General features: G+C 47.0%; 1 protein-coding gene across 1 annotated transcript in view; it reads right to left on the reverse strand.

Annotated features, from left to right (window-relative positions):
* The window catches only part of LOC142583363 (cysteine dioxygenase type 1), a 163,496-nt gene that overhangs the window by 15,796 nt on the left and 120,661 nt on the right, over window positions 1-27,039 (reverse strand). Inside the window, exons 2-3 of the mRNA XM_075693791.1 lie at window positions 19,851-19,968; window positions 12,608-12,731 (exon numbers count right to left, since the gene is read on the reverse strand). Of these exons, the coding sequence (XP_075549906.1) occupies window positions 12,608-12,731; window positions 19,851-19,968 (242 nt within the window). The remainder of the gene's footprint in view (window positions 1-12,607; window positions 12,732-19,850; window positions 19,969-27,039) is intronic.

The raw sequence follows: 27,039 nt of genomic DNA on the forward strand, positions 1-27,039 counted from the left end.
GCCAAAGTATGCGGTAGAAGGGCACCAGAGGACCACATACACACTCGAAGTTTGCACCCTTTGGGGGCCTATCTTGTCCCCCGAACAAAGCAATCACCGTCATCTGCCTTGCTTGCATGTCTTTTCTTGGAAACTCGGTGCTCGCTACATTCCTGTCAAGAACGCTATTTCACGCTGATAACGCGCATGCCTTTCGTGACCTTGAAGTACCGCCAAAAAAAAAAAGGAAATGCGGGCAAGATTGATGACGATTACTATTTAAAAAAGTTGCCTCATGTAAAACGATCCACATATCGCTGATGTGTGGTGTCGTCTTCAGTAAATTCAAGCTTTCAGAGCAAGGAAGACAAAGTGACGGTCTTGAGCTTGTTGATCACAGTCAGTAGCGCATATTTCGAAGGCAAGCAAAACAATAATCCAAGCACAATTAGTTTAAAACTTGCACAAAGCACATCACTGCAAGCTTCCGCGGATGTGCCTGTTGACACTCGAGCTCCTTTTCTTGGTGAACTTCGCTTTCGGATCACGTTTCTTAGCTTCGAGATGAGTTCAGTAAAACCAGCGGGAATTAGGTCGATGAATCGCGCCCGGAACCGGCGTTCCTATTTTCCCGCGAGGAATCAATACATTTTTGTTTTCAAGAACAACGTTTAAAATATCGAACGTCGTCTTCAACATGGCGTTCACACAATGCCTGTGGAGCATTCTTGCTTTAGGCGTAGCATGATTTTTCATGTATAAAACTCTGCCGTCGTCGCAGTACGAAAAAAAAAAGAAGTCGCAGCTGCCCCCGAAAGACGAAGCATCGATTGCAATAGCAAATTACTAGACATCTATAGAAGGTAAGGATAGTAGTTTTATCGTCCGTATAACCTTGTAGTCATTCGCTTGTTAACTAATGGTGTCAGCGCGCACAGGCAAACAGGAACACATCACACTCGTTGATCGCGGACACTCGCTGCCAGAACGCTGGCGTAAGGAGCGCCGCAGCCACAGCGAACGAAGTCTATCGCTGCAACGCAAACTGAGCGGAGCGAAGACGTCACGCACAAAGGTGGGAGCCGTCGGCGTGCGTTTCCATTGAGCGGCCGTCACTCTGGCCCCACTGCAGATCGCTTTCAAGATACGGCTCGAGCGACAGCGCAATAAGCAGCTGCTGCCAGAGTGCAATGTCGCCCCCCCCCCTAAAGGACGGTGCGCTCCCTCGCCACTTTCTTCCCTTCGCACGCGCGCGAGATTGAGCCGCCCGTTCGTCGGCTCCCCTCGCACGCTTCCGCTCCCACATACAGGTTATGGCGACGGTGATATCGCCCTTGGACTTTACACGGAACATCACGGCGACGGCAAAAAATCGCCTGGAGTGTCCACATAATTGCTATCGCAATAATGGTAAACACCAGCATCCGTATGCATCTGCGCAATGGAGCAGCCGTGGGCAGAGCAGGACCGCATAGTATAAACTACTCTGGCGGCTGCTGAATATGGCGCGGCCCTATCAAGCTTGGAAGCGATCTGCGATGGGTACAGAGAGCGCCGAGTGCTGATAGCTTCGTGTGCGCTGCGTTTTCGCCGCTTCGCGTTGAAGCAAGAGGCAGGGCGAAGGTCGCTGCTGCCACAGCGCTTTTTCATTCCAGCGTTTTGACAGCGAGTGCGCGCGGTCATCGAGTGAGATGTGTTCATGTTTGCTTGTGCGAGCGTGACACCATGCTTGTTAATTTAGTTAGTAAGCGAATGTTTAAATGTTCACACGACCGATAAAACTACTAGCCTTGCTTCGATCGTATAGCTGTCAGTATACTCATTTGCTATCGTAATCGATGCATCGCCTTTCCGGCGAAACCACCACATTCTTTTAGCTCTTTGAGTCTTCGGCCATTTTTGGTACAACTTTCCGTCATGCCGACGGATTTTGGCGTAATATAATTCATATATTTCATGAAACAGGGATAAGCTGGAAATGCGACTTTTGGCAGGAAGGAGCGGTACGTCAAGCTTTAGTCAAGGGGGTACAAGGAGGGTGGTTTGCTGGGCAAGTTGATGCATAGTGAATGCTACGCACACTTGCAAAGAGACGCTTACGAGCATTCTTATAATCAGGTAAAGAAATTTTGCTCTTCAAACAGCAGTTTTGACTACATGGAGGCAAAAAGAGAGAAGAAAAAGGAAAATAATTTTTAAACCACGTACTAACGATACCACGCTCACAGCACGTGTTCGTTGCCCTTTAATTTCTTTCAGTATTTTTTTTTTTGTGCGTTTGGTCATGCGCGGCAGCGATTGGCGAGATTTTCTATCGAATTAATACTTTGTCGCAAGTCCAGCGTTCGTCCTGCGTCCTCGTCCTGCTACTTGCGCTCCGGTCTTTTCACGTAGCAGGAACACTCGTGCACCTTCGAGAGGGCACAGGATCGCTCAATAGACTATTTTGAAGTTTATTCCGTACCTGCCCGGCCGCGGGCTGTCACAGCGACGAGACAATATTCCGCGAATACTTCAACGAGTCGCAAGTATGCTGCCAGCGCCGCATTTGTTGCATACACGTGTTCCTCGTTCAATTCCGCCCGCTCTTTTAGCGCGCACTTGCAAGTTCAGCTCGCCTCCGCACCCGGTGGAGAGAGAGAACGCGTTGCAGGAAGAGAGAGGACGAGGCAACCGAAACGCGGCTGTGCTCGCACACGCGCCGTCCGTCAAGCGACGCCAGAGCGCCGCGCCTTTAAAAGCGTTCTACGAGTGACACGGTGCACAGCTGCGCCAGAAACGCCAGTGCAACGACCGCAACCGGAAATGTGAAAACACGCAAAGCGCTGAGGCCCTTCGTTTGACGCTTTCTCGAACGATCCGAATTTAAATTAAAAAAAAGCCCAAAGGCCATTCCGCGTCAAAGAAAGTTAAAGAAACTTGTTCGCAGCTCTTCACGGCCATGGAGAGTGCCTTCGTATGAAAAATAAAATGTTAAATTATATTTGAGAAAGACTAGCTGTTATGGTAATTAGAAACTAGTTTGCCTGTGCCATTCGAAACGAAAACTCCTTCAGTACATCAACATTACTACTATCCCAATTGGAAGAGACCAATGGACCCCGTACCATAATCATATATCACCACGTGTGTTTATATAGGAACATATCGGTTTTCACACTGCATCATACAGGATCATAGATGCAGCGAACATGGGGCGTACGCAATTATCTGCAGGGCAAGAATTGGCTTTGAGTTTCTATAGCGCCTAAATACGAATATTGAAGCGTCAAATTCAGTGAACAAAAATGAAACCGGTATTGCTGGTTTAAAAAAGTCCTTTTGCCGGAACAGCTCGCGGTGAGATCGTGCATTTTACAGCGTAAGCTGTTATGGGCTCATTCCAATAGCCACCCGCCGTGGTTGCTCAGTGGCTATGGTGTTGGGCTGCTGAGCACGAGGTCGCGGGATCGAATCCCGGTCACGGCGGCCGCATATCGATGGGGGCGAAATGCGAAAACACCCGTGTAATTAGATTTAGGTGCACGTTAAAGAACCCCAGGTGGTAGAAACTTCCGCAGTCCTCCACTACGGCGTGCCTCATAATCATTTCATTTCATTTCATTTATTATCACCTTGAAGGCCCGAAGGCATTACACAAGGGGGGGGGGGGGGGGGGGGCAATACAAACACGTGTAAGAGTGGTTTCTTGCAAAACACCGAAAAAAAGAAAAACAACACATCGCTGATTTTGTACGACTTTAAACAATCAAAGAAAAAATTCGAATTGAAAGAAGTAACACGGCAATACATTAGCAATAAAAGAAACAAAAGAAAAAGAGTAGGTGGAAGGGTTGACAAGGGTAGACTATTCCGATAGGTTTATGATGGGTTCATGAACGATGTACACTGGGAACAGAAAGTTATTCAAAGCGATTTGTTAGGTATTCACGAAATTTTTTGCGGTCAGTACAGGTAACGAAGTTGTCAGGGAGCGCATTCCAATAAACGATTGCATCAGGAAAGAAGGAAGTGGTCATGGCAGATGAGCGGCTGGGTAAACGTGCTATGGCAGAGCTGTGACTTATGCGAGAGGAAGTTCGTAATGGTGGTTTAAGAAGGTGGTGCCTTGAGCATGGATTGTAAAAAAAAAGAGTGCAGCAAGCAAAGACGTGATATGATGCGGCGAGACTTCAGTGTTGGCAGACCTATCGTTTGTTTCAAAGAAGTGACACTAGTGTACCGTGAATAATGTGAAGTGATGAAGCGGGCGGCTCGGTTTTGAACGGATTCCAATGATGCGGCTAGGTAATCTTGAGATGGATGCCAGACAGCAGAAGCAAATTCAAGTTGTGGACGGACAAATGTCAAGTATGCCAACTTCTTTACCTCTGGGGATGCCTTCTTTAGATTTCTTTGTAGATACCCGAGTGAGCGCGCAGCTTTGCGACGTATTGTTTCGATATGTGTTATCCAAGAGAGTGATGACGTCAAGATAAGACCCAGGTACTTGTAAGATGAAGTGGCGCTGATGTTGACAGAGCTAATGCGATAAGTGGACTGAAAAGGACTGCGTTTTCGGGTAAAAGACATAGATTTGCATTTCGATAAGTTGAGAGGCATGTGCCATTTTTCGCACCATGACGAGATGGCATCGAGGTCACGCTGCAGGCAAAGAACATCGTCAGAGGAGTTAACAGTGTTGTAAACTACGCAGTCGTCTGCGAAAAGTCGTAGTTTACAATGTATGCTAGTAGGCAAGTCGTTTACATAGATTAGAAATAATAAAGGGGACAGACAGGCGCCCTGAGGGACGCCCGAAGTCACATCGGTAAGAGGTGAGCGGTGATTGTTTGTGGAAGTGTATTGTGTGCGCCCGGATAGGAATTGTTCAATCCATTTCAGTAAGCTATTACAGATTCCAAGTCCAGATAGTTTTTGCAGTAGGAGCTCGTGAGGCACCTTGTCAAAAGCTTTTGAGTAATCTAAGAAAACGGCGTCGATCTGGAGGTTCCTGTCCATGATAAGCAGAATGTCGTGGGTGAATTCGGCGAGTTGGGAATCACACGATAAGTGTTTTCGGAAACCATGCTGAAATGGGTAGAAAAAATTTTTGCTTTCAAGGAATTTCATTAGGTTTGAGGCTATAATGTGTTCAAGTAATTTTGAGGAAATGCTTGTAAGGGAGATTGGGCGGTAATTGGTAAGGTTTGAGCGGTCACCTGATTTAAAAATTGGCAAGATATTAGCTTTCTTCCAGTCACCTGGAACGGTCCCCGTCTCTAGCGATTGTTTGAATAGTACGCAGAGTATTTGTGCTGATACATGAGAGGTGTTCTTCAGAAGTTTACTACTAATACCATCACAGCCAGCGGAAGATGATGGTTTAAGGCTATTGATTAAGTTAAATATGCCCTCCGCGTATATGTCTAGGTCTGGCATAGTTTGCACTGAAGCAGTAAGTGTGGGCTGGTCAGGTACGTGAATGGGAGCAGTAAATACAGAAGAAAAGTAGTTATTTAGGGCGGTTGCGCATTCATCATTATGGATAGGTTCACCATCGAGGTCAACGAGTTCGATGGTGTTAGATCTGTCTTTAGTGGAGAGCATGCGCCAAAATTTATGTGGATTTGATTGGAGAATGGAGAGTAGATCGTGACTGTTAAATTTATCTTTAGCTTGACTAACCTCCTGAATATACAGTTTTACGCATGCGCGATACCTTTCCCACGCTGCAGTGCTATAAAATGGTTTTGGCACGTAAAACCACAATTTCATTCCAATGGCCGTTTCTGTTCAATAGCCGTTTCGCTCCGCTGCCGCCGCCGGTGCCTGTCGCAGCTATAGCCGGGAATGAATTAAAAATACCCAGTTCACGGCGGGATTTAACGCGGGCCCGCTGCGCGGCAGCCTCTACCACTGAGCCAGGCCAGCGCTTGCTAGCCTGAAGCGAAAACATGCCCGATACATGCGTCTTAGCGCGCGAGAACAGACGCGATTAGTGTTCCCGCAGCACATGCAGGGGCACTACACGCAATGTGATATTGACACGTGTACTTTATCGGGCGAACACGGTCGGCGATCGTCGAAAATCTGATCAACGGGTCAAGCGCGTCGGCTTTTATACATCAATCGTCGAATGTTCCAGACTAATCGTGGGACCCGCGTGTCTTCCACAAAGTTCTACATTATTCGCGTCGCGCACACATGCAATCAGTTTACACAAGGTTCGGTGACAGACAGTGGACGGAACCATCGATAACATTCCAGAAACTTCTTCTACATGCAGGCGCGTCCTGCGCTGTGCGATAACATAGGCGGCGAAACGTGGTCGCCCGATAAAGATAAGTACACGTGTAAATATGCGCACCGCGTAGCGTCGATACGTGCGCACTTTGCAGCTGCGTTTTATTACACCATGTGGCACGTCATGCAAGAGTTGCATAAGTAGCGGTACAAGGTAGATAGAGGAGGTTTGAGGAAGAAAAAGATTAAGAAGAGCTATACATATCGATGTAATGAAAAACATGTATGGCATACCTGATTTAATCTAGCTGGCTAGGTAACTTTGTCACCGCCAATGTTCAAAGGCGATGCCAATAAATCATCCTCATCATCATTGGCGTCGTATCGTGCCACTTGTCATGCGATGTGAGATGCGCGCTGCGTAGCGTCTATACGTGCATACTTTGTATTGCAGTTGCATATTATTACACCACGTGGCACACCGTGTAGCAGTTTCATAGGTGAAGGTACAAGATAGAGAAGGTTTGAGGAAGAAAAAGATTAAGGAGTGTGTACAAAAATGCTGGACTGAGAAACATGCATAGAATGTCTGATTAAATCAAGCAGGACAGGTGACTGTTTGTCACCGTCCCGTTTCGAAGAAAAATACCTATGAATCATCATCATCATTAGCGTCGTATCGTGGCCTTTGTCACGCGATTAAAACCCCTATACATCTTACAAAAGTAGCGCCATTCTCTTATCTTTCGGCCACCCCGCTCTCCCCGGAGTTTCCTGCTCGCCGCCTCCTGTCACCCGAGCCTCCTCCGCTTCCCCATTGGCCAATCCGTGCCATGTGGAAGCGCGCGTTGCGCTTTTGTGTATTTTTTTTTTCCAGCGCGCGCCGGTCGCCAATCTCGGACCAGTAGGACGAAAGTGCTTTACACGCAAACGGATTGATCGAGTGCGTTAGCGGACTAGATCAAATGCTTTGGGCCGATTACTTCATTGTGATGCCGTGCTGCTGCGCCTTCGCTTGCCGCAACAAGGCGAGGGCAAGAGGTTTCTTGTTGACCATCCGGAGAGCGCAACACACAAAGAAAGTGTGGCTGCACGGGTTCGGGCGGGCTGACTTCAAGGAGGTTGAAAAAAACGCACGGCTTTGTTCCTTGCCTCTTCTTTCGAACCTAGTTTACGCCTACCTCTTTAAAAAAGTACTTACGTATGTGTCCATGCTATGCGCGGTTTTTAGCGCGTTAAGTTTGTTCGAATGTGCTCGTTTTGTTTTATAGGAGTTTTGTTCTGCCCCGAAAGTGCTCGCATCTGCAGCTGGCATGGGACATAAAGCTACATTATGCAGGCCATCCTCTCAGCTCCACCGGAAGTTAGCACATCCTCAACGCTTTTGCAAGGTTCACTAAGGCTTACGAATGCAGTCGTTTAAGTTCAATGTACGCCCGCACGTACTGATTTGGTGTGTGGTGTTTAACACTCTTAACGAGTGCCGACGGTCGTAGTGGGTGGTTCCGGATAACTTAATTTAGGTCAACTGGCGATGTTTAACATGCACTTTCAGGGTACAGTACACGAGACTCTTGCATTTCGCCTCTATCTCGGCTGATGTCGGACGCGCCCTCGGAAACGGAGGGATGAGCAGCGGCTACTAGCATGTTTTGTGTGCGCGGTTATCATAGAAGAGAAAGGCCGCAAAGGTCCACAAACACCTGATAAGGAGTAACATTTTTACTGCTTAACAGTAACATTTCTATGAGTCCGATTAAGCAAATGCGTATCGCATGTGTCATATGCACTGTACTTTGTCCTGCATTCCTTGCGAGAAATAATCTCGCGGTTTTTGATTATGGAGTGCGGACGGAGTTGCCGTCTTTGAGCACCTTTATTAAACCCACGCGAGCATTGCTTGGTCGCCCAACTCTTGTTCTTTCTGTCTCCAGTATATGCTTCCAAAATAGTGTTCGAGCTATAGGGACATTGCTTCTCTGCGACAACTTACAACTCAAAAGAATACAGGTGCGCGCAGTATGCAGGTATAAAATTAGCGCTTCAACAAAAGCGTTACTGGTGCTAATGAGGGGTGGGGGGGGGATAATTATTTTTGGAACCTTTGCGCAGTTTTGCCATCAAGTTCGTTCTTGCTATCAAATTCCAGCCTTTTGCACCGTAATAAATAAAATAAACGATCTCATGTACTGTGAAAACCACGGGTACGTTTTCACATTATCAATAACGTTTACGAGTGAAAACGTGGTTCATGGCTGCTAGAACCCGTGCATCAGATACATACATCTGTAAAAGACGCAGAGCAGAAGCGGCCCAGTTGCTAGGCATTGCTGGCCCCAGACAGTTGGCCGAACCAAAGTATTCTGCAGGCACGTAAATGAACTTACAAAAACCCGTAAACATACTTTCGCGCAGTCAAAACTTGTTAGAACTCTGGTAATTAGGCGCGTCTTTGAGCACACCATGAGCATGCGTGGTGCGCTAGAGCGCGAGCACCACGAGCACGCCTTAGATAACGGTAATTTTACCTATTTGCTTGCGCAATTCCAACATAGCATTATTAAGGCCAGTCACTGAATAAGCAAAATCTCGCTTCATTAACTGCTCCACAGGGCTCGAACGAAGTTCTCCGCGGATTTCCTGCGGTCGCGCATTAGCCGCCGTCTGCTACGGCAGATACGACATAGGCGGCGCCACCGTCGCCGAGTGGGAGAGTGGAAAGGAGGAGGTGGGAAGTGGTTGGCGCTACTTTTAAGCACTGAGGGGTTGGCAACGCGATTAAAGGCCCTCAATTTTTCAAAAGTAGCGCCATTCTTAGATCTTTCCGCCACCCCGCTCACCCTGGCGCGTCCTTCTCCACGCTTCCTGTCGCCCCAGCCTCCTCCGCTCCCCCATTGGCCAATCTGTGTCACGTGGAAGAAGGCGCCGCGCTTTTGTATGTTTTTTCTTTCCAGCGAGGAGCAAGCGCCGCGCTTTTGTATATTTTTTTTTCTTTCGAGCGCGCGCCGACCTCCATTGTTGGGCCTGCGCGACGAAAGTACGGCAGGCGGACTGGCGGAGTGCGTTAGCGTAATAGAATGTGTCGGGCTGAGAACTTAATTGCGATGCTATGCTGCTGCGCCTTCGGTTGCCGCAACAGACACAGCGAGGGCAAAAAGCTTTTTGCTTTGCCGTCCGGCGGGCGCAACGCAAGGAGAAGTGTGGATTCGCAGGATCGGGCGGGCTGACTTCGAGGAAGTGGCAAAGAACGCACGGCTTAGTGATGAGCCACGGCTACTCACAACCTCTTATTTCGAGCCTAGTTCACGCCTTCCGCTTCGAAAAAGTGTGTTCATGCTCTGCGTGGCTTTTAGCGCGTTGTTTGACTTTTTTTTTTTCGAATGTGCCCTCTTTGTTTCATGTAATTTTGTCTTGCGGTGGAATGCACGCATCTGCAACTGGCCTGTGACATAAAAGCGACTTTACTCAGGGTGTGCTTTAGGCTCCATCAGAAGTTAGCACATTCTCAACGCTTTTGCAAGGCTCAATATGACTTACGATGCAGTCTTTTAGCTTCGAATGTACGCCCGCATGTATTGATTTGGTTTGTGGTGATTAACGTTTTTAACGTTCCGAAGCGACTAAAGCGAGGATGCAGGTCGTAGTGGATGGCTCCGGATAACTTTATCCAGCTCACCTGGGGATGTTTAACGTGTACTTTGATCGTAGAATCGTACGTGGGCCGGTAAATTCCTCGTTGGCGTTTCATAATATTCGCGCAGGCGCGCTAGCGCAGCTTTAGAAGTTGGCGCCTCGGCGCGATTGTATTTCTTCAATAAATTTTATTTACTAGTTCTAACTCCTTGTCATTATTTCGTATTATTGACGGCGCCTCCAGAGCACCAAAGCGGTAACGGGAACACCAAAGCTAGAACCAGGGCTGGATGGGGCTCGCCGAAGCCTGTACATGCCAAGGGGGTATAAGATCGCGGACAGCCAATTTTGTATGCGAACACTCCTTGCGACGCCTGCATTATTGTAATGTCACGTGCTCTTCAGAGGCCTCCGTTAGCCATTACATGTGCCCTCCTGGAGCAGTACTTGTAAAAAAAAAACAATATATCGTCACGATTACCAAAGCACCCCGCAATGAAAGAAACGGCCCTGTTGCCAGGCGTTGCTGACCGCACACAGTCATTCCGGCTGTGTGCGGTCAGCAATCTCTCACGCACCGGCCGAACAAAAGTATCCTGCAGGTACGTAAATGAACCTACGAAACCACGTACACATACTTTCACGCCGTCAACACCTGAAACTTTGGTAATTACGCACGTATTTGAGTACACCGCGTGCTTGCGTCGTGTTTCAGCAACACGAACTCTCAACGTCGCGCGCTTTACGCCTTAAATACGCCTTGAATAATGGTCCTTCTCGCTATTTCTTCCGCAATTCCAACACGAAATTCTAAAGGCCAGTTACCGACTGACGAAGAAAGATCTCGAGTGAAAAAACTGCTCCGCAGGGCTCAAACGAACTTTTCTGCGGATTTCCTCCCGTAGCGTGTTAGCCGTCGTCTGCTACGGTAGGCCCACCACCGGCGGCGCCACCGTCGAGGCCGCGCCGAGCGGAGGAGGAGGGAAGTGAATGGCGCTACTTTGGGAAATTGAGGGGCTTTAAACGCGATGTGACATGCGCGCCGCTTAGCGTCGATACGTGCAAAATTAGAATTGCAGTTGCGTTGTATTCCACCAGCTGTCCCGGCACGTAGCAGTTGCATGCTGCATGTAGCTGGACCTGGTTAACTCAAGAAGACTATGTGGCTATTTGTCACCGCCCCGTTTTAAAGGGGATGCCAATAAATAACCATCATCATAATCAACAGCACCGTATCGTGCCACGGTTCAAGGGATGTGACATGCGCGCCGCGTAGTCTGGATGCTTGTGTTTGCTCTTCGGCACACGTTATGGCATTCCTCACAAGGTACGAACCGCTGCTGACGAAGCGAATCGTAGAGCTACGCGAGAGGTTGCAACCAGGCACAGTCGGGCTCAGGAGACTGCTGTGCCGAGAGCAGCACAAGCCGTCGAAGTCGGGCGGTCAGTTCATATCGTTGTCGTGAAAACGACGCGAAGATACTTTGCCGCGAAGACGCTGTAATGTGTGCTGCCGGAAATGGAGCTCGTATAGAGCCGTTCCTCCGACTTAAGCTGTGAATGTGCTGCGTGAGCCGCGGAGACCCGTGACCTTTTGCTCTCTATGCTAAGGTATAATTAATCGTTCATCGGCAAATAAATACGTTTCAATCCAAAGTGACGAAACACTCAACCTAGCAAGCTTGGATAACTTTCCCTGCGGTAAAACGGCTCCGGTACAATAAAATAATCGCGACATTTGTGACGTAACTCTTGACGTAGCGGCGCCCACCGTTTAGGCGCGATATTGAAAAAGTTTCGCCTTCGTTCTGTCCTCTAGTAATGAATCGTTTTTCGCCAAGTCAATGCAAATAAAGTTTTAAATATACTTCATCTGTCAAATTGATTTAGTGTTGCACTTCAGTGCACACCTCTAAGTAATCTAAGCATGCATCTGCCACTTTGCAAAGACTGTTGGTCCATGCCCGCACGACGTTTCTGTTACTGACTTGCCAGCCTTAGAACTTGTAAAGGTGCTTGAGACTGGCGGGGTAGCCAGAAATGTTTTTCGCAGGAAAATGGGGGGGGGGGAGGGGGGGAGGGCTGCTCACACATGACAGCGGGGTTAAGGGGGTGGGGGCGGGCCAAGGGGCTGTTGTCCCACGTCGTTATACGCCAGGTATCCAACGTGCGCAGAAAAATTCCCGGGAGGACTGGAGGAGGGAGTCGCACGTGCCCGGTGTGCGCCATCGCCCCTCCCCCCTGGCTGTGCCCCTACTACAATCGTAGGCGAAAAATAACTAACACTTCGTTAAAGAAAGAATAAAAATTGTTTGATTGCTCAACATGTTGACTGTTTACTAAGGACTCGCAAGCGTTGCTCTGGGACGCTGACAACCGGCACATTGCACTACACGGACGCAGTAAAATTGTCTAAGCCACAAGCGCTTATGAAGCGTACTTGTGATAGCTTTAAGTAACGGCGGGAAAATTTTCCAGTTGCCGTTCTACATTGCTTCTAAATATAATTTTGCGTCCCTGCTGCCAGGGTAGGTTCATATAAACGACGTGCCCGAAGATTCAGTTGACGAAAAAGCAACGAGCCACTTTATTTGCATTCTTTCGGAATAAGTTTTGGCCTGGCTAAACAAGTCGCAAAAAAAAAAAATATCGTCTGACAAGTGTCAATACGACAGTGGTAAGCAACGTCTCAAAATCGGGCACTTTACGATAACGTCGTCATATTTAGCAGGTATGGATAGCGCGAGGGCGTGCCTTAATGAGCGCATACCGTTGATGTAGGCGACGCTGTTCAGCTGCAGCTCGGTTTCGCCCTTCCTGGTCAATGGCGCCTCCACGCCATCCTTGGTCTGCGGCCAGTCGAAGCGTACCTCCTTCAGCGTACCGGCAAGAACCTGCGTCGATTGAGAGGAGGAGGAGAGTGAGAGACGCGTGTATACCTCGGTGCTCTGCATGCAGGATGGCACCGGTTTCGAGATGTGCGCCGTCAAGCTGAAGTTGCGCAGAAGGAAAGGGAGAGCACGCGAACAGGAAGGACGCTTGTTCCCTCCTGCTCGTGCACTCTTCTTTCCTTCCGCGTAACTTGAGAGTTCCCCCTTCGCAAGAATGCCGCACCATTTAATCTATAGCCCTGCAACGTAGTATTCTTTGTTGTTCCACTAACTTTTTTCACAAGACGCCGTTTTATGCACTGAAGCAACAACAACAAAACTTGAACGCCAATGTACATCGCATACGTTGGGAAGGAATATCACGAACATGCGCTGGTGCTGCCGTCATGTTCAGCGCAGGCAATAAATTTATTCTAGGACTTTCCGGTCGGTTACCTATCGTTCTCAAGACAGAAGACAAAATGTGTACAGTGTGTTTTTGTGCCACTTTCCACAAGCAAAAAGCAAGAGAGAAACTGTATGTGTGTATGTGTCTCAGTGAGAGAGAGATGGAGAGAGAGGGGAAAGACAAGCATTTATGCCAATAGCCTTTGAAGAATTAGTGCAGGATGGGCTCATACTTTAATGAGAGCGCGAATTTAGGTGACAACGGCCACCAGATCAACTAAGCCGGCAGACGCTGTATACAAGAAATGGTTTTAAGTAAAAACGTGTACATGGTCAGTGCATGCAGTGCCGTTTTTGTCCGCTATATGTCAGTGCACGCGGTGCAGTTTGTCATTGACAACAAAAGAGCACCGCACTGACCCTGCTCACGTTTTTGCCTGAAACCGACTTGTGCTGCGTCTGCCCGCTTAGCTGAACTGGTGGCCGTCGTCACCTAAAATCGCGCACTCGTCAATGTATAAGCCCTTCCTGAACAAATTCTTCCTTGGCTATTGCCGTAGATCCTTGTATTTACTCTCTCTCACACGAACACACACACGCTTTCTCTTTCTTTTCCTGTGGAAGGTAGTATAAAACACTCTGTACATTTTGTTTTCTGCCTTGAGAAAGATCGTACTCCGGTCGAAACGTCATATAGTAACAGTCATTTTTGAAAAAGTGGATCAACTTTTCAATTATGAACTTGCGGCAACCATAGATACCTCTACTCTGTAGCCATATTATATATATATATATATATATATATATATATATATATATATATATATATATATATATATATATATATATATATATATATATATATATATATATATATATATATATATATATATATGTAGCACAAAAGAATAAACACCACATACGTGAAAACACGTTCTTGTTTTACTGTTAAACGTTTCGGCTGGTGGGCCAGCCTTAGTGACTACCAGGCTGGCTCGGTAGCCGAAACGTTTGACAGTAAAAAGAACGTTTTTATTACGTACGTCGTGTTTATTCTTTTGTGCTATACCAAGGGAGCCAGTATGATTTTTTTCGCCGCCACAACTACATACATACATACATACATACATACATACATACATACATACACACATACACACACACATACACACACATACACACACACACATACACACATACACACATACACACATACATACACACACACACACATACATACACACACACACACATACATACACACACACACATACATACACACACACATACATACACACACACATACATACACACACACACACATACATACACACATACATACATACATACACACATACATACATACATACACACATACACACACACACACACACACACACACATACATACATATCATCATCATCAGCCTGGTTACGCCCACTGCAGGGCAAAGGCCTCTCATACTTCTCCAACTACCCCGGTCATGTACTAATTGTGGCCATGTTGTCCCTGCAAACTTCTTAATCTCATCCGCCCACCTAACTTTCTGCCGCCCCCTGCTACGCTTCCCTCTCCTTGGAATCCAGACCGTAACCATTAATGACCATTGGTTATCTTCCCTCCTCATTACAAGTCCGGCCCATGCCCCCCCTCCCCCATTTCTTTTTCTTGATTTCAACTAAGATGTCATTTACCCGCGTTTGTTCCCTCACCTAATCTGCTCTTTTTCTTATCCCTTAAGGTTACACCCATCATTCTTCTTTCCATAGCTCGTTGTGTCGTCCTTAATTTCAGCAGAACCCTTTTCGTAAGCCTCCAGGTTTCTGCCCCATACGTGAGTACTGGTAAGACACAGCTGTTTTACACTTTTCTCTTGAGGGATAGTGGCAACCTGCTGTTCATGATTTTGAGAATGCTTGCCAAACGCCCCCCAGCCCATTTGTATTCTTCTGGTTATTTCAGTCTCATGATCCGGATCTGTGGTCACTACCTGCCCTAAGTAGATGTATTCCCTTACCACTTCCAGTGCCTCGCTACCTATCGTAAACTGCTGTTCTCTTCCGAGACTGTTAAATATTACTTTAGTTTTCTGCAGATTAATTTTCAGACCCACCCTTCTGCTTTGCCTCTCCAGGTCAGTGAGCATGCATGGCAATTGGTCTCCTGAGTTACTAAGCAAGGCAATATCATCAGCGAATCTCAAGTTGCTAAGGTATTCTCCATCAACTTTTATCCTCAATTCTTCCCAATCCAGGTCTCTGAATACCTCCTGTAAACACGCTGTGAAAAGCATTGGAGAGATCGTATCTCCCTGTCTGACGCCTTTCTTTATTGGGATTTTGTTGCTTTCTTTATGGAGGACTACGGTGGCTGCGGAGCCGCTATAGATATCTTCCAGTATTTTTACATATGGCTCATCTACACCCTGATTCCGTAATGCCTCCATGACTGCTGAGGTTTCGACTGAATCAAACGCTTTTTCGTAATCAATGAAGGCTATATATAAGGGTTGGTTATATTCTGCACATTTCTCTATCACCTGATTGATAGTGCGAATATGGTCTATTGTTGAGTAGCCTTTACGGAATCCTGCCTGGTCCTTTGGTTGACAGAAGTCTAAGATGTTCCTGATTCTATTTGCGATTACCTTAGTAAATACTTTGTAGGCAACGGACAGCAAGCTGATCGGTCTATAATTTTTCAAGTCTTTGGCGTCCCCTTTCTTATGGATTAGGATTATGTTAGCGTTCTTCTGAGATTCCGGTACGTTCGAGGTAATGAGGCATTGCGTATACAGGGTGGCCAGTTGTTCTAGAACAATCTGCCCACCATCCCTCAACAAATCTGATGTTACCTTATCTTCCCCAGCTGCCTTTCCCCTTTGCATAGCTCCCAAGGCGTTCTTTACTTCTTCCGGCGTTACTTGTGGGATTTCAAGTTTCTCTAGACTATTCTCTCTCACATTATCGTCGTGGGTGTTACTGGTACTGTATAAATCTCTATAGAACTCCTCAGTCACTTGAACTATCTCATCCATATTAGTAACGATATTGCCGGCTTTGTCTCTTAAAGCATACATCTGATTCTTGACTATTCCTAGCTTCTTCTTCACACCTTTTAGGCTCCCTCCGTTCCTGAGAGCATGTTCAATTCTATCCATATTATAGTTCCTTATGTCAGCTGTCTTACGCTTGTTGATTAACTTCGAAAGTTCTGCCAGTTCTATTCTAGCAGTAGGGTTAGAGGCTTTCATACATTGGCGTTTCTTGATCAGATCTTTCGTCTCCTGCGATAGTTTACTGGTATCCTGTCTAACGGAGTTACCACCGACTTCTATTGCACACTCCTTAATGATGCCCACAAGATTGTCGTTCATTGCTTCAACACTAAGGTCCTCTTCCTGAGTTAAAGCCGAATACCTGTTCTATAGCTTGATCCGGAATTCCTCTACTTTCCCTCTTACCGCCAACTCTTTTATTGGCTTCTTATGTACCAGTTTCTTCCATTCCCTCCTCAAGTCTAGGATAATTCGAGTTCTTAGCATCCTATGGTCACTGCAGCGCACCTTGACGAGCACGTCTACATATTGTATGATGCCAGGGTTCGCGCAGAGTATGAAGTCTGTTTCATTTCTAGTCTCGCCGTTCGGGCTCCTCCACCTCCACTTTCGACTATCCCGCTTGCGGAAGAAGGTATTCATTATCCGCATATTACTCTGTTCCGCAAACTCTACCAATAACTCTCCCCTGCTATTCCTAGTGCCTATGCCATATTCCCCTACTGACTTGTCTCCAGCCTGCTTCTTGCCTACCCTGGCATTGAATTCGCCCATCAGTATAGTGTATTTTGTTTTGACTTTACCCATCGCCGATTCCACGTCTTTATAAAAGCTTTCGACTTCCTGGTCATCATGACTGGATGACGAGAGGGCGTAGACCTGTACTACCTTCAATTTGTACCTCTTATTAAGTTTCACAACAAGACCTGCCACCCTCTCGTTTACGCTATAGAATTCCTGTATGTTACCAGCTATATTCTTATTAATCAGGAATCCGACTCCTAGTTCTCGTCTCTCCGCTAAGCCCCGGTAGCACAGTACGTGTCCGCTTTTTAGCACTGTATGTATGTGTGTGTATGTATGTGTATGTATGTATGTGTATGTATGTGTGTGTGTATGTATGTGTGTATGTATGTGTGTGTATGTGTGTGTGTATGTGTGTGTGTGTGTGTGTGTGTGTGTGTGTGTGTATGTGTGTGTGTATGTGTGTGTGTATGTGTGTGTGTATGTATGTGTGTGTGTATGTATGTGTGTGTGTATGTATGTGTGTGTGTATGTATGTGTGTGTATGTGTGTGTGTGTGTATGTGTGTGTATGTGTGTGTGTGTGTGTATGTGTGTGTGTATGTGTGTGTGTATGTGTGTGTGTGTGTGTGTGTGTGTGTGTGTGTGTGTGTGTGTGTGTGTGTGTGTGTGTGTGTGTGTGTGTGTGTGTGTGTGTGTGTGTGTGTGTGTGTGTGTGTGTGTGTGTGTGTGTGTGTGTGTGTGTGTGTGTGTGTGTGTGTGTGTGTGTGTGTGTGTGTGTGTGTGTGTGTGTGTGTGTGTGTGTGTGTGTGTGTGTGTGTGTGTGTGTGTGTGTGTGTGTGTGTGTGTGTGTGTGTGTGTGTGTGTGTGTGTGTGTGTGTGTGTGTGTGTGTGTGTGTGTGTGTGTGTGTGTGTGTGTGTGTGTGTGTGTGTGTGTGTGTGTGTGTGTGTGTGTGTGTGTGTGTGTGTGTGTGTGTGTGTGTGTGTGTGTGTGTGTGTGTGTGTGTGTGTGTGTGTGTGTGTGTGTGTGTGTGTGTGTGTGTGTGTGTGTGTGTGTGTGTGTGTGTGTGTGTGTGTGTGTGTGTGTGTGTGTGTGTGTGTGTGTGTGTGTGTGTGTGTGTGTGTGTGTGTGTGTGTGTGTGTGTGTGTGTGTGTGTGTGTGTGTGTGTGTGTACACGTGAACTTCGAGATAACTATCAAGTGCCGTCAGGCTGGTGTGCCAGCGCTGGAGTTCCGGCGCGAAATTTAAAAGCAGGATGGAAGCATGGCGGTGATTTTCTCTTCAAGGTGGTGAAAAACCTAACGCCAACTAACAGGAATAGAGTTTCGAAATAATACATTATCAGTCTGCACTGACCAAGATTTTCTATTTCGTATCTAATTAGCGTCGCCCTTTCTGTTTCACCGATGAGTAAAGATGGACTGATGGCAGAAAAAAATGACGCCCAAACGACATTTTCAAGAATTTCATATTATCGTCACGGACTGCGCTGGATGTGATTAAATTGTAAAACTGGGAACCCTTATGAAAGTACCAAATTCCTACAATGCCTTCTCACGGAGAGTAAAACATCTTTATTAATAATAAAGGCATTGATATGTCGCGTGTGAGAAAATCGGGCGAAGCAACCAAAAGAACATGCAGTTCATCGACATTTGTCCGACTCGGCTTTCACTTGAACAGCAGGTTGCCAGGCTGAGCTTTCATTTCTTGCTGAATGCAACGCAGATTCTGTTTTATTAATAAAAATCTTAAGCAGACTTAACTCAATTTCACATCTACGTAATGCGAAGCATTGTTGGTTTGGTGGAGAACAGTTTTTATTAATCATGTAAGTATCCTGCAACGAAATGTTATTTAGACGCGTTTATCTATGTAGTCTGTATGTATATGTCTATATATATAACACGCCCACAATGTGTATACACATATGTACACAATAGTGAACAAAAAAGATATGATATGGTTGTTTCCTATGGAAAAGTAATTGCGCAAGTTTCTAAGCTACTAGGTGCTCTTGTTTTTTCGCTGATATCTACCAGGGCTTCTCTGCTGCAACCAGAGGGATGGGGATGGATATCATTTCGCTTATTGACGGTTCCATAAAGCTACTTTCCATTTCGTTCATTTGTTCAATTTGTTTGATGGGAAAACGGCGCCGTGGTAGCTCATATGGTAAGACCATCGCACGCATAATCCTACTTCATGCAAGTTTTTTCATCCAGTTTCATTTCAATTTAGCTATTTATTTCATTCAATTAAGTACTGCAATTTCCCATATGCTGTCCTCTTTGTCATTGCTTGTTGGCTGTTTAGACAGACAGATAGGTAGATCGATAGATATAGAATGCGAGTGAACCATCGCACTATTAAATGTGCGACCTGAAGTCTGGGGCAGGGTTGCCGGGTCTTTGATGCAAACTAGCTTCTGAAGAGGCGCACCGATGTCATGGACGATTATACAGTTCTACGTAATTTCTTTTGGGGAACAAAGCTTTTAATTTAATTCGGGCAGAAGCCATGCACAATGACTATCCAAACTGCGCTTGCAATTTCTTTTTACTGGTTGCTTCGCGAAAGAAGCCATATACCAGATACACGGCAAAAGCTGCAGTGCTTTGACTCGAACGCGAATGCTTCACAGTTAAAAAGAAAAAAGAAATAAAAGCAACAAGTAGTTTCGATCGCTCCTACTTTACCACAACCATCTGTGACGTCAAAGAAATGTGTAGCGAGAATTTTAAAATGACGCCGCCGCCTTTAATGTACATTGTTCTCTATTGGCGCACAAAAAATACCTGCTCTTGGCAAAGACGGCACGTCTGCTGCTCTAAGAACATCGATGGTGATTTAATCGGCGCTATTTCTTTGCCGACCCAGTGATGCAGCCGTCGCCGAATGCACGTGCAGACGTCGAGGCGGTACGCGCTCACCTTCATGAAGCAGTGCGAGTCGGCGTGGTCGTGGATGCTGCTGCCTTGTCCTTCGGACCAGCAAAGGATCATCAGGTTGAACTTGCCGTTGCCTTCGTCGACCAGGTTTCGGGTGTACCTGCGCACACACACGCGAACACCGCGGGTATACGTCGAGAGACCGCCGCGCAGGCATTGTGACCTTCCATCAATACAAAAAAGAAAAACCGACCAAGAAAGAGCGTGCAGAATTTATTTTTGACAAATCGGGTCGAACCGAAAAAATGACAGCATTCACTGTTAGCGCTGCACAAATAAAGTGGGCGGACCGGGGAGGCTATGCAAGCTTGCAGCCTGATCGAATGGAATCGGCAAGCATTCGGCATCGAATATATTTAAGCAGTACTGAATAAATAGTTTATTCTATGCTTAGGCCTAAATAAACGATTACATGCAGCGGTTAACAAAGCCTGCAAGAACACGACGGGCCAAAGCTGGCGCTTCTTGCTTGCTTTGCGTACGTTGTGCCGCGGCCGCGCGATGAAAATACGCAACACCTTGTGCGTTTTGATCGAGGGGCTGTGGGTGTGTTAATCACCATTTCATTGTAGACCAAATGGCCGAGCTCTCAACGCTGTTGTTACGCCTGCACATTTTATACGCGCGCCTGGGCAGGATAATAAGTAAGCGATTCGAAAAAAAAATTTATATATATATATATATATATATATATATATATATATATATATATATATATATTACAGTATTTTCTATTATATAACTTGTTAGATTTCGAACCCTTATTGTTCAGGCATTATTGTGTTCCATATTACTTGCCCCTGTCATGCTTGAGAATTTTAAACTACAGTGCAAAGCATGACAGGGGCAAGTAATATGGAACACAATAATGCCTGAACAATAAGGGTTCCAAATCTAACAGGTTATACAATAGAAAATACTGCGTAATAGAACATGTGTTGTCGGGAGAAGTTGCAAACAATGCTAACATGCCTGAATTCTCATTGCACTTCGTGGGTCTAGAACAGCACACAACCGCGCATTAGTTACTGCACAATAAATTTGTTACGACGTTAGGACAAAAAACCGTCGTCGCCGCCGTTTTCCGCGCTAATTTCAAGTACGCATCCATTGTATAACTAGCCAAACTTTCTACTGTACGTTTGCGGCCGCGGGTCCAAAATCTCGCACAGGCGGTTCGACGCTTGCACGTCGCCGCATACTACGTGCACTCATAATTTATTTTGGACCGAAAAAAATAATTATTGAATGCAAACATGACATTATGCGAAACTCGGCGCTCACGGCGAAGTTCGAAGTTCGTGTGAAATCTGAATGCAAGCGAGCGAGAACATTAAGAATGAAGACCGTGACATAACGTGTTATCTTACCCTCGCAACAGTGAAGTCAACGCCGTAGCTTGATGCAATTGTGGGCAGCTGCATTATGATGACAGGTGGATTTTTTTACGTGCACTCACTTGGGAGTGCTCTTGTAATTATTTATAACGCAGTACCTTCTTAAAAATGACCGCTTTGCAATATCGCAAATCCATTTCAAGTCAGAAGGATGAACCGTAGGCAAATCCATGTACTACGCATCATTGCTCCATTGTGCATGTATACACCAGCGCCACAATTCCCTCTAGTAGTTGTATGAAACTATGGGCTAGGTGATTACTTATCGCCGCCCTGTTTAAAAGGGGATGCCGAAAACCGTCGTCGTCTTCATGCCACTGTCCCAGTATATGCTCCAAGGACACTATCGTGTACACTTAATTGCATGCGTGCTAGCACGCTCCACAGTCTTCTTATGCATTCTTTCGCAGCTCAGCACTAACATAACCGTTTTCCCCTTCCGTTTTGTCATGTATATCAAGTACTGAAGTACAAGAAGCACGAGAACCTACGGTCGCACGAAGCCGCATGCATGTGGGTGTACAGACGCTATCGCACGCGTCAGTTGATTTTGCCGAGGAACAAATGTCCTTTGCCCTGCTTCCGACGTATACATAAGTTCTCTTAACGTTGTCGAAAAAAATAAATGAATGTTTCCCATATTCTACGCGAAAGGTAGTTTCTCAAATTGTGATTTGCTGCAAATGATTCGTGGGGAAAATGTGCTATTTTCCAGCTGTGCAGTACTGGAGGCTTGGTGCATTTGTTCCAGCTAAACTTACCGGGATATTTGAGTATAGACAATAGCCGCGAAAGCCTTCCAGGGCTGCTGTTGTGCGAACCGCGAAAGTGTCTATACAATTAACAAACGTGCGGACACATTCCGGTTAACCATTCGCGTTAACAGCACGACATTTTGTAGGGGGCCTCAATTCCGTTAAATTATAAATTCGTTGGAGAGACCTGTATGGAAGGTCGCGCTTTGCAACGTCCGCTATTAGAGTGCCTCGGTGCCCTACTCGCCCGCCACTCAGTACAGGGTGGAGACAACCGCGGCGTGTGGTACGGCGTTGGGCACTCGAATGGCGGATACACACGAACGCCGGCAACACGCCGCTACGGCGTCCGCCATTCGTGTGCCCAAAGCCGTAGGAGACGCCGCGGTTGTCTCCGCTCTGTACGAAGCGGCGGCCGGGCGAGAATAACATAGAGGGCACGTTTTCGCTTTCGCAGCTTTCGCAGCTGGCGCTGCGGCTTTCCGTCGCGCAGATGCGAGCGCTTGAAGGGATGGCAGCCCGCTCCATGGACAAACAGCTCAATCTACACGACGCGTGACTGAAATCTGCGGGCCTGGCACGGAGGGCGCGAGCCAGAACGGCCGTTGTAACTGTGCGAAGAATGCCGCTGCTCGACTTATTCCTATCCCGTGACGCTCGCTCCGTTGCTGTCAGCTATCGGTGGCTTCCGCGAAAGAAGACAGATGTTCTGTTGACGCGCGTCACCTTGATTCAAGCTCAAGGCCTCGAAGGACGCCGTTCTGACGCCGCTGGCGTGGCCAGCGTGGTTTTCCGCGCAGTCGACAGGCGCGGCCCAAGGAGGCGGGAATGGTGGGAACCCAGTGGCGTAGCCAAGGGGTGCCGCACCGGGCACGTGCTCCCCCCTCCTCCCCCCCCCCTTGATAGCTGTGTTATGCGGCTTGCCCAGTCGTGCTCGCCCCCTCGCTCCCCGTCAAGTACGTGCAACCCCCCGTACCCCGCCGCAAAAACGAAAAAAAGAATTCTGGATACCTCACTGGTAGGAACCGACATGCTTGCCAAACGCGGACAAACCTACTGTGTCCTTTACACAAACAAAAGCTTACGAAGCAGAATGGCCAGCCGGAACGGGGTCTGAAAGGGGGCGTGTTAGAAAACGCCGCTCTTCTGTTTATCGCCTCGCTGGCACGTTGAATGAATTCTGGGGCTTTGCGTGCTAAAACAACGACTTGATTATGAGGTACGCCGTAGTTCGGGATTCCGGATTAATTTTGACCGCACGAAGACGTTTAAATCTGCCGCGAGCGTTCTTGGATTTCGGCGCCCATTGAAATGCGTCCGCAACGGCCGGCGATTTCATCCCGCGACCTCGTCCTTATATAAGCAGCGCAACACCACAGCCGCTGCTCGGCCACAGCGGCGGGTCCGCGTGCATGTTTGGCTCTCCGCGGTGGCTTAGTGTATGTATACACGCGGCGTACCAGTCAGGCAACGAGGCGGCGGTTTGAATACTGGGCCGCTGCGACCAAAATTCAACGGCAGGCAGCAAAATGCCAATATGGCCGTGTACTAATATTTGACTGCACGTAAAACTCAGCCATCGTCGCCCAATATTAATGCGAAGCCCTTACGGCTTGCCAACTGTTAGCTCACCTCACAGTGCGGTGTTGGCACGTCAACACGCATTAACTAATTGCTCGACCTTCATTGCAAGCGCGGGATGATGCGCACATGCAGCGTGCTGTAAGCAGGGATTACCTCTTCGGTTTGAAATTAAAGCGTGCCACATAGTTTGATCACGTACACATACACGAGGACTTTCTCTCCGCTCCCCGAATGTGTCCGTCCAAGTCACTGTGCACACCCGAGCTGCGCGGCCTGCCGATTCCATTTTGCTGCTGAGCCCGCTGCCCTCAACAGCGTGCTTCATACAGGCTCCGTCGCACCAGCAGCAGGACTCGCGCGTTAGTGGCAGGCTAGAATTAAAAACTGCCGCCAGGTGCACACTATTTCAAGCTTTGCGCGCAAGGTGTATAGTTGCGATAGCAATTATAGCGACAGTGGAAGAGCGCGCGCGCCGTCAGCGCCGTTTCGATGTCCCAGGTGCGACGGCGCATGCGCGGCCTATAGCGCCTCGCGTGTTCCATGGTCACGTGATTGGCAGCGGGTGACCAAGAGGTCACGGAGCTACGTAGCCAAGTCGAACAACTGACGGAGCCGAGAGGGCTGGCAGCATGACGCGCGGTCATCCCGCGTACGTGCCCAACGTTGCAGGTCACGTGATCTGAGCGGCAGCATGGAACGTTCGCTTTGGGGTAAAAAGTACGGGCGCTCTCGCTGCTCCTAAAAGGACAGTAAAGTTTTAAGTCGAGCTAGATCGACAGAGTATTCTTTTGTTGAATGCTTACTGTAACTGATACTGCCCAAACAACTGGGAGCCTTACTTCGTGTAATAGTCCAATACTTCGCTATGGATGCCAGTACTTCGGCTTTCAGACGAAGCTGCAACTTTATTATTCTTTTAAAGACAAGTATTGCGCTGATCATATGTATTATTTCAGGTGGACTCATGCATTGTCCACTTTGCATCGAACAACGCAACTAATTTGAGGTTCGATCGACTTTATTTGAATTTGTCTATAGCAAGGATTCGCTTAGAATTCGCTCCATTGCGCAATCGCCAGTTTATCACGCGCTACTTCAGCAGTCGAGACGAGCGCTGCCTATCGGGTACACGCGTATATACCGCGATATCATAACAAATCTCTTCACTACAATGCCGCGTACACTTGATGGAAGCCCGCGATGTCCTTTCTCCCCGCTTCAAAGGGCAGGCGGAGGAGAGCAGCCTGCAGCGTGAGCAGCGCAAGTCACGGGTGCAACGGAAACGCGACAAACACGCTGGCGTTCTCTGCAGTTTCGATATCGAGCTGCTCACGCTGATCTCTTGAAAGCAGGCGGTGGTCGATTGTTTTCTCTTTTTTTTATTGTACGTACTCATTGTTAGCTTGTCGGCAATGAGCGAAAACGCGTTACTGCCAGATATTGGGTAAACTACATTACACGAGTATTCTCCGTGGACAGTAAACAAGGAATTGTCGCTGTGAGTGTTTTTTTTTTTTATTTAACCGTTGGATATGCACAAATACAATTACGTAACGGCGTGTACCATTTTAACACTCGATACGAACGTGACATCTCTTTTTCCCTTTCTGTCTCTCTCTCTCTCTCTCGCTTTCAGGGCCTATCTTGACGTTGTTCAGCATTTCTTAATGGTAGAACACGAATTTCTTCCAATATCGTCATTCCTATATACGAGAATTTTTGGTTTTGTGCAATTAATCATGCACCCGTCAGCTACTGCCGCAAGGTGAAAACTGTAGAATGTGAAGTCGGTGGCTTTGATTGTGCCCAAACAGATGAATGACATGCTGGATATCTGCACGCACCATTTTTCTTTCTAGCAAAAAGGCTCGTTTTGAAATCAAAGGTCAGCTCCGCACAAGTTGAATTACGCGCACAAGAATTCTTACATGTACATGCATTCCCGGTTTTCTGACACGTTGCTTCAAACTAACAATCTCCCCTTCTATATCCAGCATCGATTCTTCCGTACGCATGCATTCCAGGTTTTCTGACATGCCTGTTCAAACTGACGATATCTCATTTTATATCCATCGCGTCAGCTTCGCCCGAAGCGTTAAGTTCCTGCCGGGTTTTTTTTTTTCGCAAGTTCCATTTACCGCCAAGAATGAATAAGAAATACAGATATTCACCTCGCAGAGGGTACCTAAAATGTTTCGGAAACACTGGAGTGCGAGCAAGAGAAAGGAAGCGAAGAGCATGGTACAATTGCAAAGTATATTTGCCCAGCCTTGTCTGAGCTTACACCGTCATCGCTGTACTCCCAGAGATAGTCCCTAGCGCCGTTGTATCATATCTGATGAAAGCACATGCGCTATCTACATGCACGATTGCCACGTGCATGTACCTGCTCCTCACTGTTACTAACCCTTTACACCTTCGACTAGAAATAACGACGCAGAATAAAGGAGGTGTGATTTGTTTCTTGACAACCCAGCTGTCCAGTCTGTTCGTTGCACACGCGAATGAAACAGCCGTCAGATATTTCATGCACTGTGTTAAAAATTCCGTCTCTGGTGAAACTTTTCTTTCTTCCACTTTTGGGCCTTGAAAGCTGGAGGCCCTATACGCGGGTAAATACAGTAACCCGCCTTGAGTCAGCCGACTCCATCTCATGCTGCATATTACCCAATTTCGTCGCACCACCTCTGCCGCTCTTGACCGACATTTCCTTTAGATGGCGTTTGTTTACTACCGCGTTTGCTCTCTAATCCATACTTACGCCTTCCTGTCTGCGAAAGTTACGCCTGTAATTTTACTGCGATACCAATTATATGCACACTCCAGACGAAGTTTTGTCGTCCCAGTGGTGTTCCATATGTATTGATTATATGTACGCTATATCTATGCCGTATATGGAAGGTAGATGGTATAACATTCAAGTAGCCAAGTTGCTCAAACCATGTTCGTGACTGAATATTTCCACATAAAGTTTTTTAATTGTAGCGCTGAAACAAAAGTAATGAAACATTCGACGGACAACGCATGCCTTTTATCCTAAATATTCGCAGACTCGGTTTTCACCTTCGACAAAAACTGTCAATTTTTTTCCATTGCTTGGTTGCGCGTTTCGTAGGTTCCTCTAAAGCTTTTCTTGTCCTCCAAGTTGCAATGCCATACATATTATTTATAAAACTTCCACTAAATACATGACACACAGATTCACAGACAGATGGAGACTTCAAGTAAGCAGCAGTGGTAGAACAAGGAATGTCTCAGACTGGCGCTAGTGTTTCGACTATACGACTTGTCCTGAAGACGAGTCCTCTTGTCAGAACACGGGCTCCAACGCCGAGGCAGTCTGTGTTCTATCACTTTTGGGACGTCACTCCCAGTAAACACGGGCTCTCGCCTCCCCGAAGCTCCGATTGTCTTAGGAAAAAGATCGAACCGATT

The sequence above is a fragment of the Dermacentor variabilis genome, chromosome 5, assembly GCF_050947875.1.
Source record: "Dermacentor variabilis isolate Ectoservices chromosome 5, ASM5094787v1, whole genome shotgun sequence".
NCBI lineage: Eukaryota > Metazoa > Arthropoda > Arachnida > Ixodida > Ixodidae > Dermacentor > Dermacentor variabilis.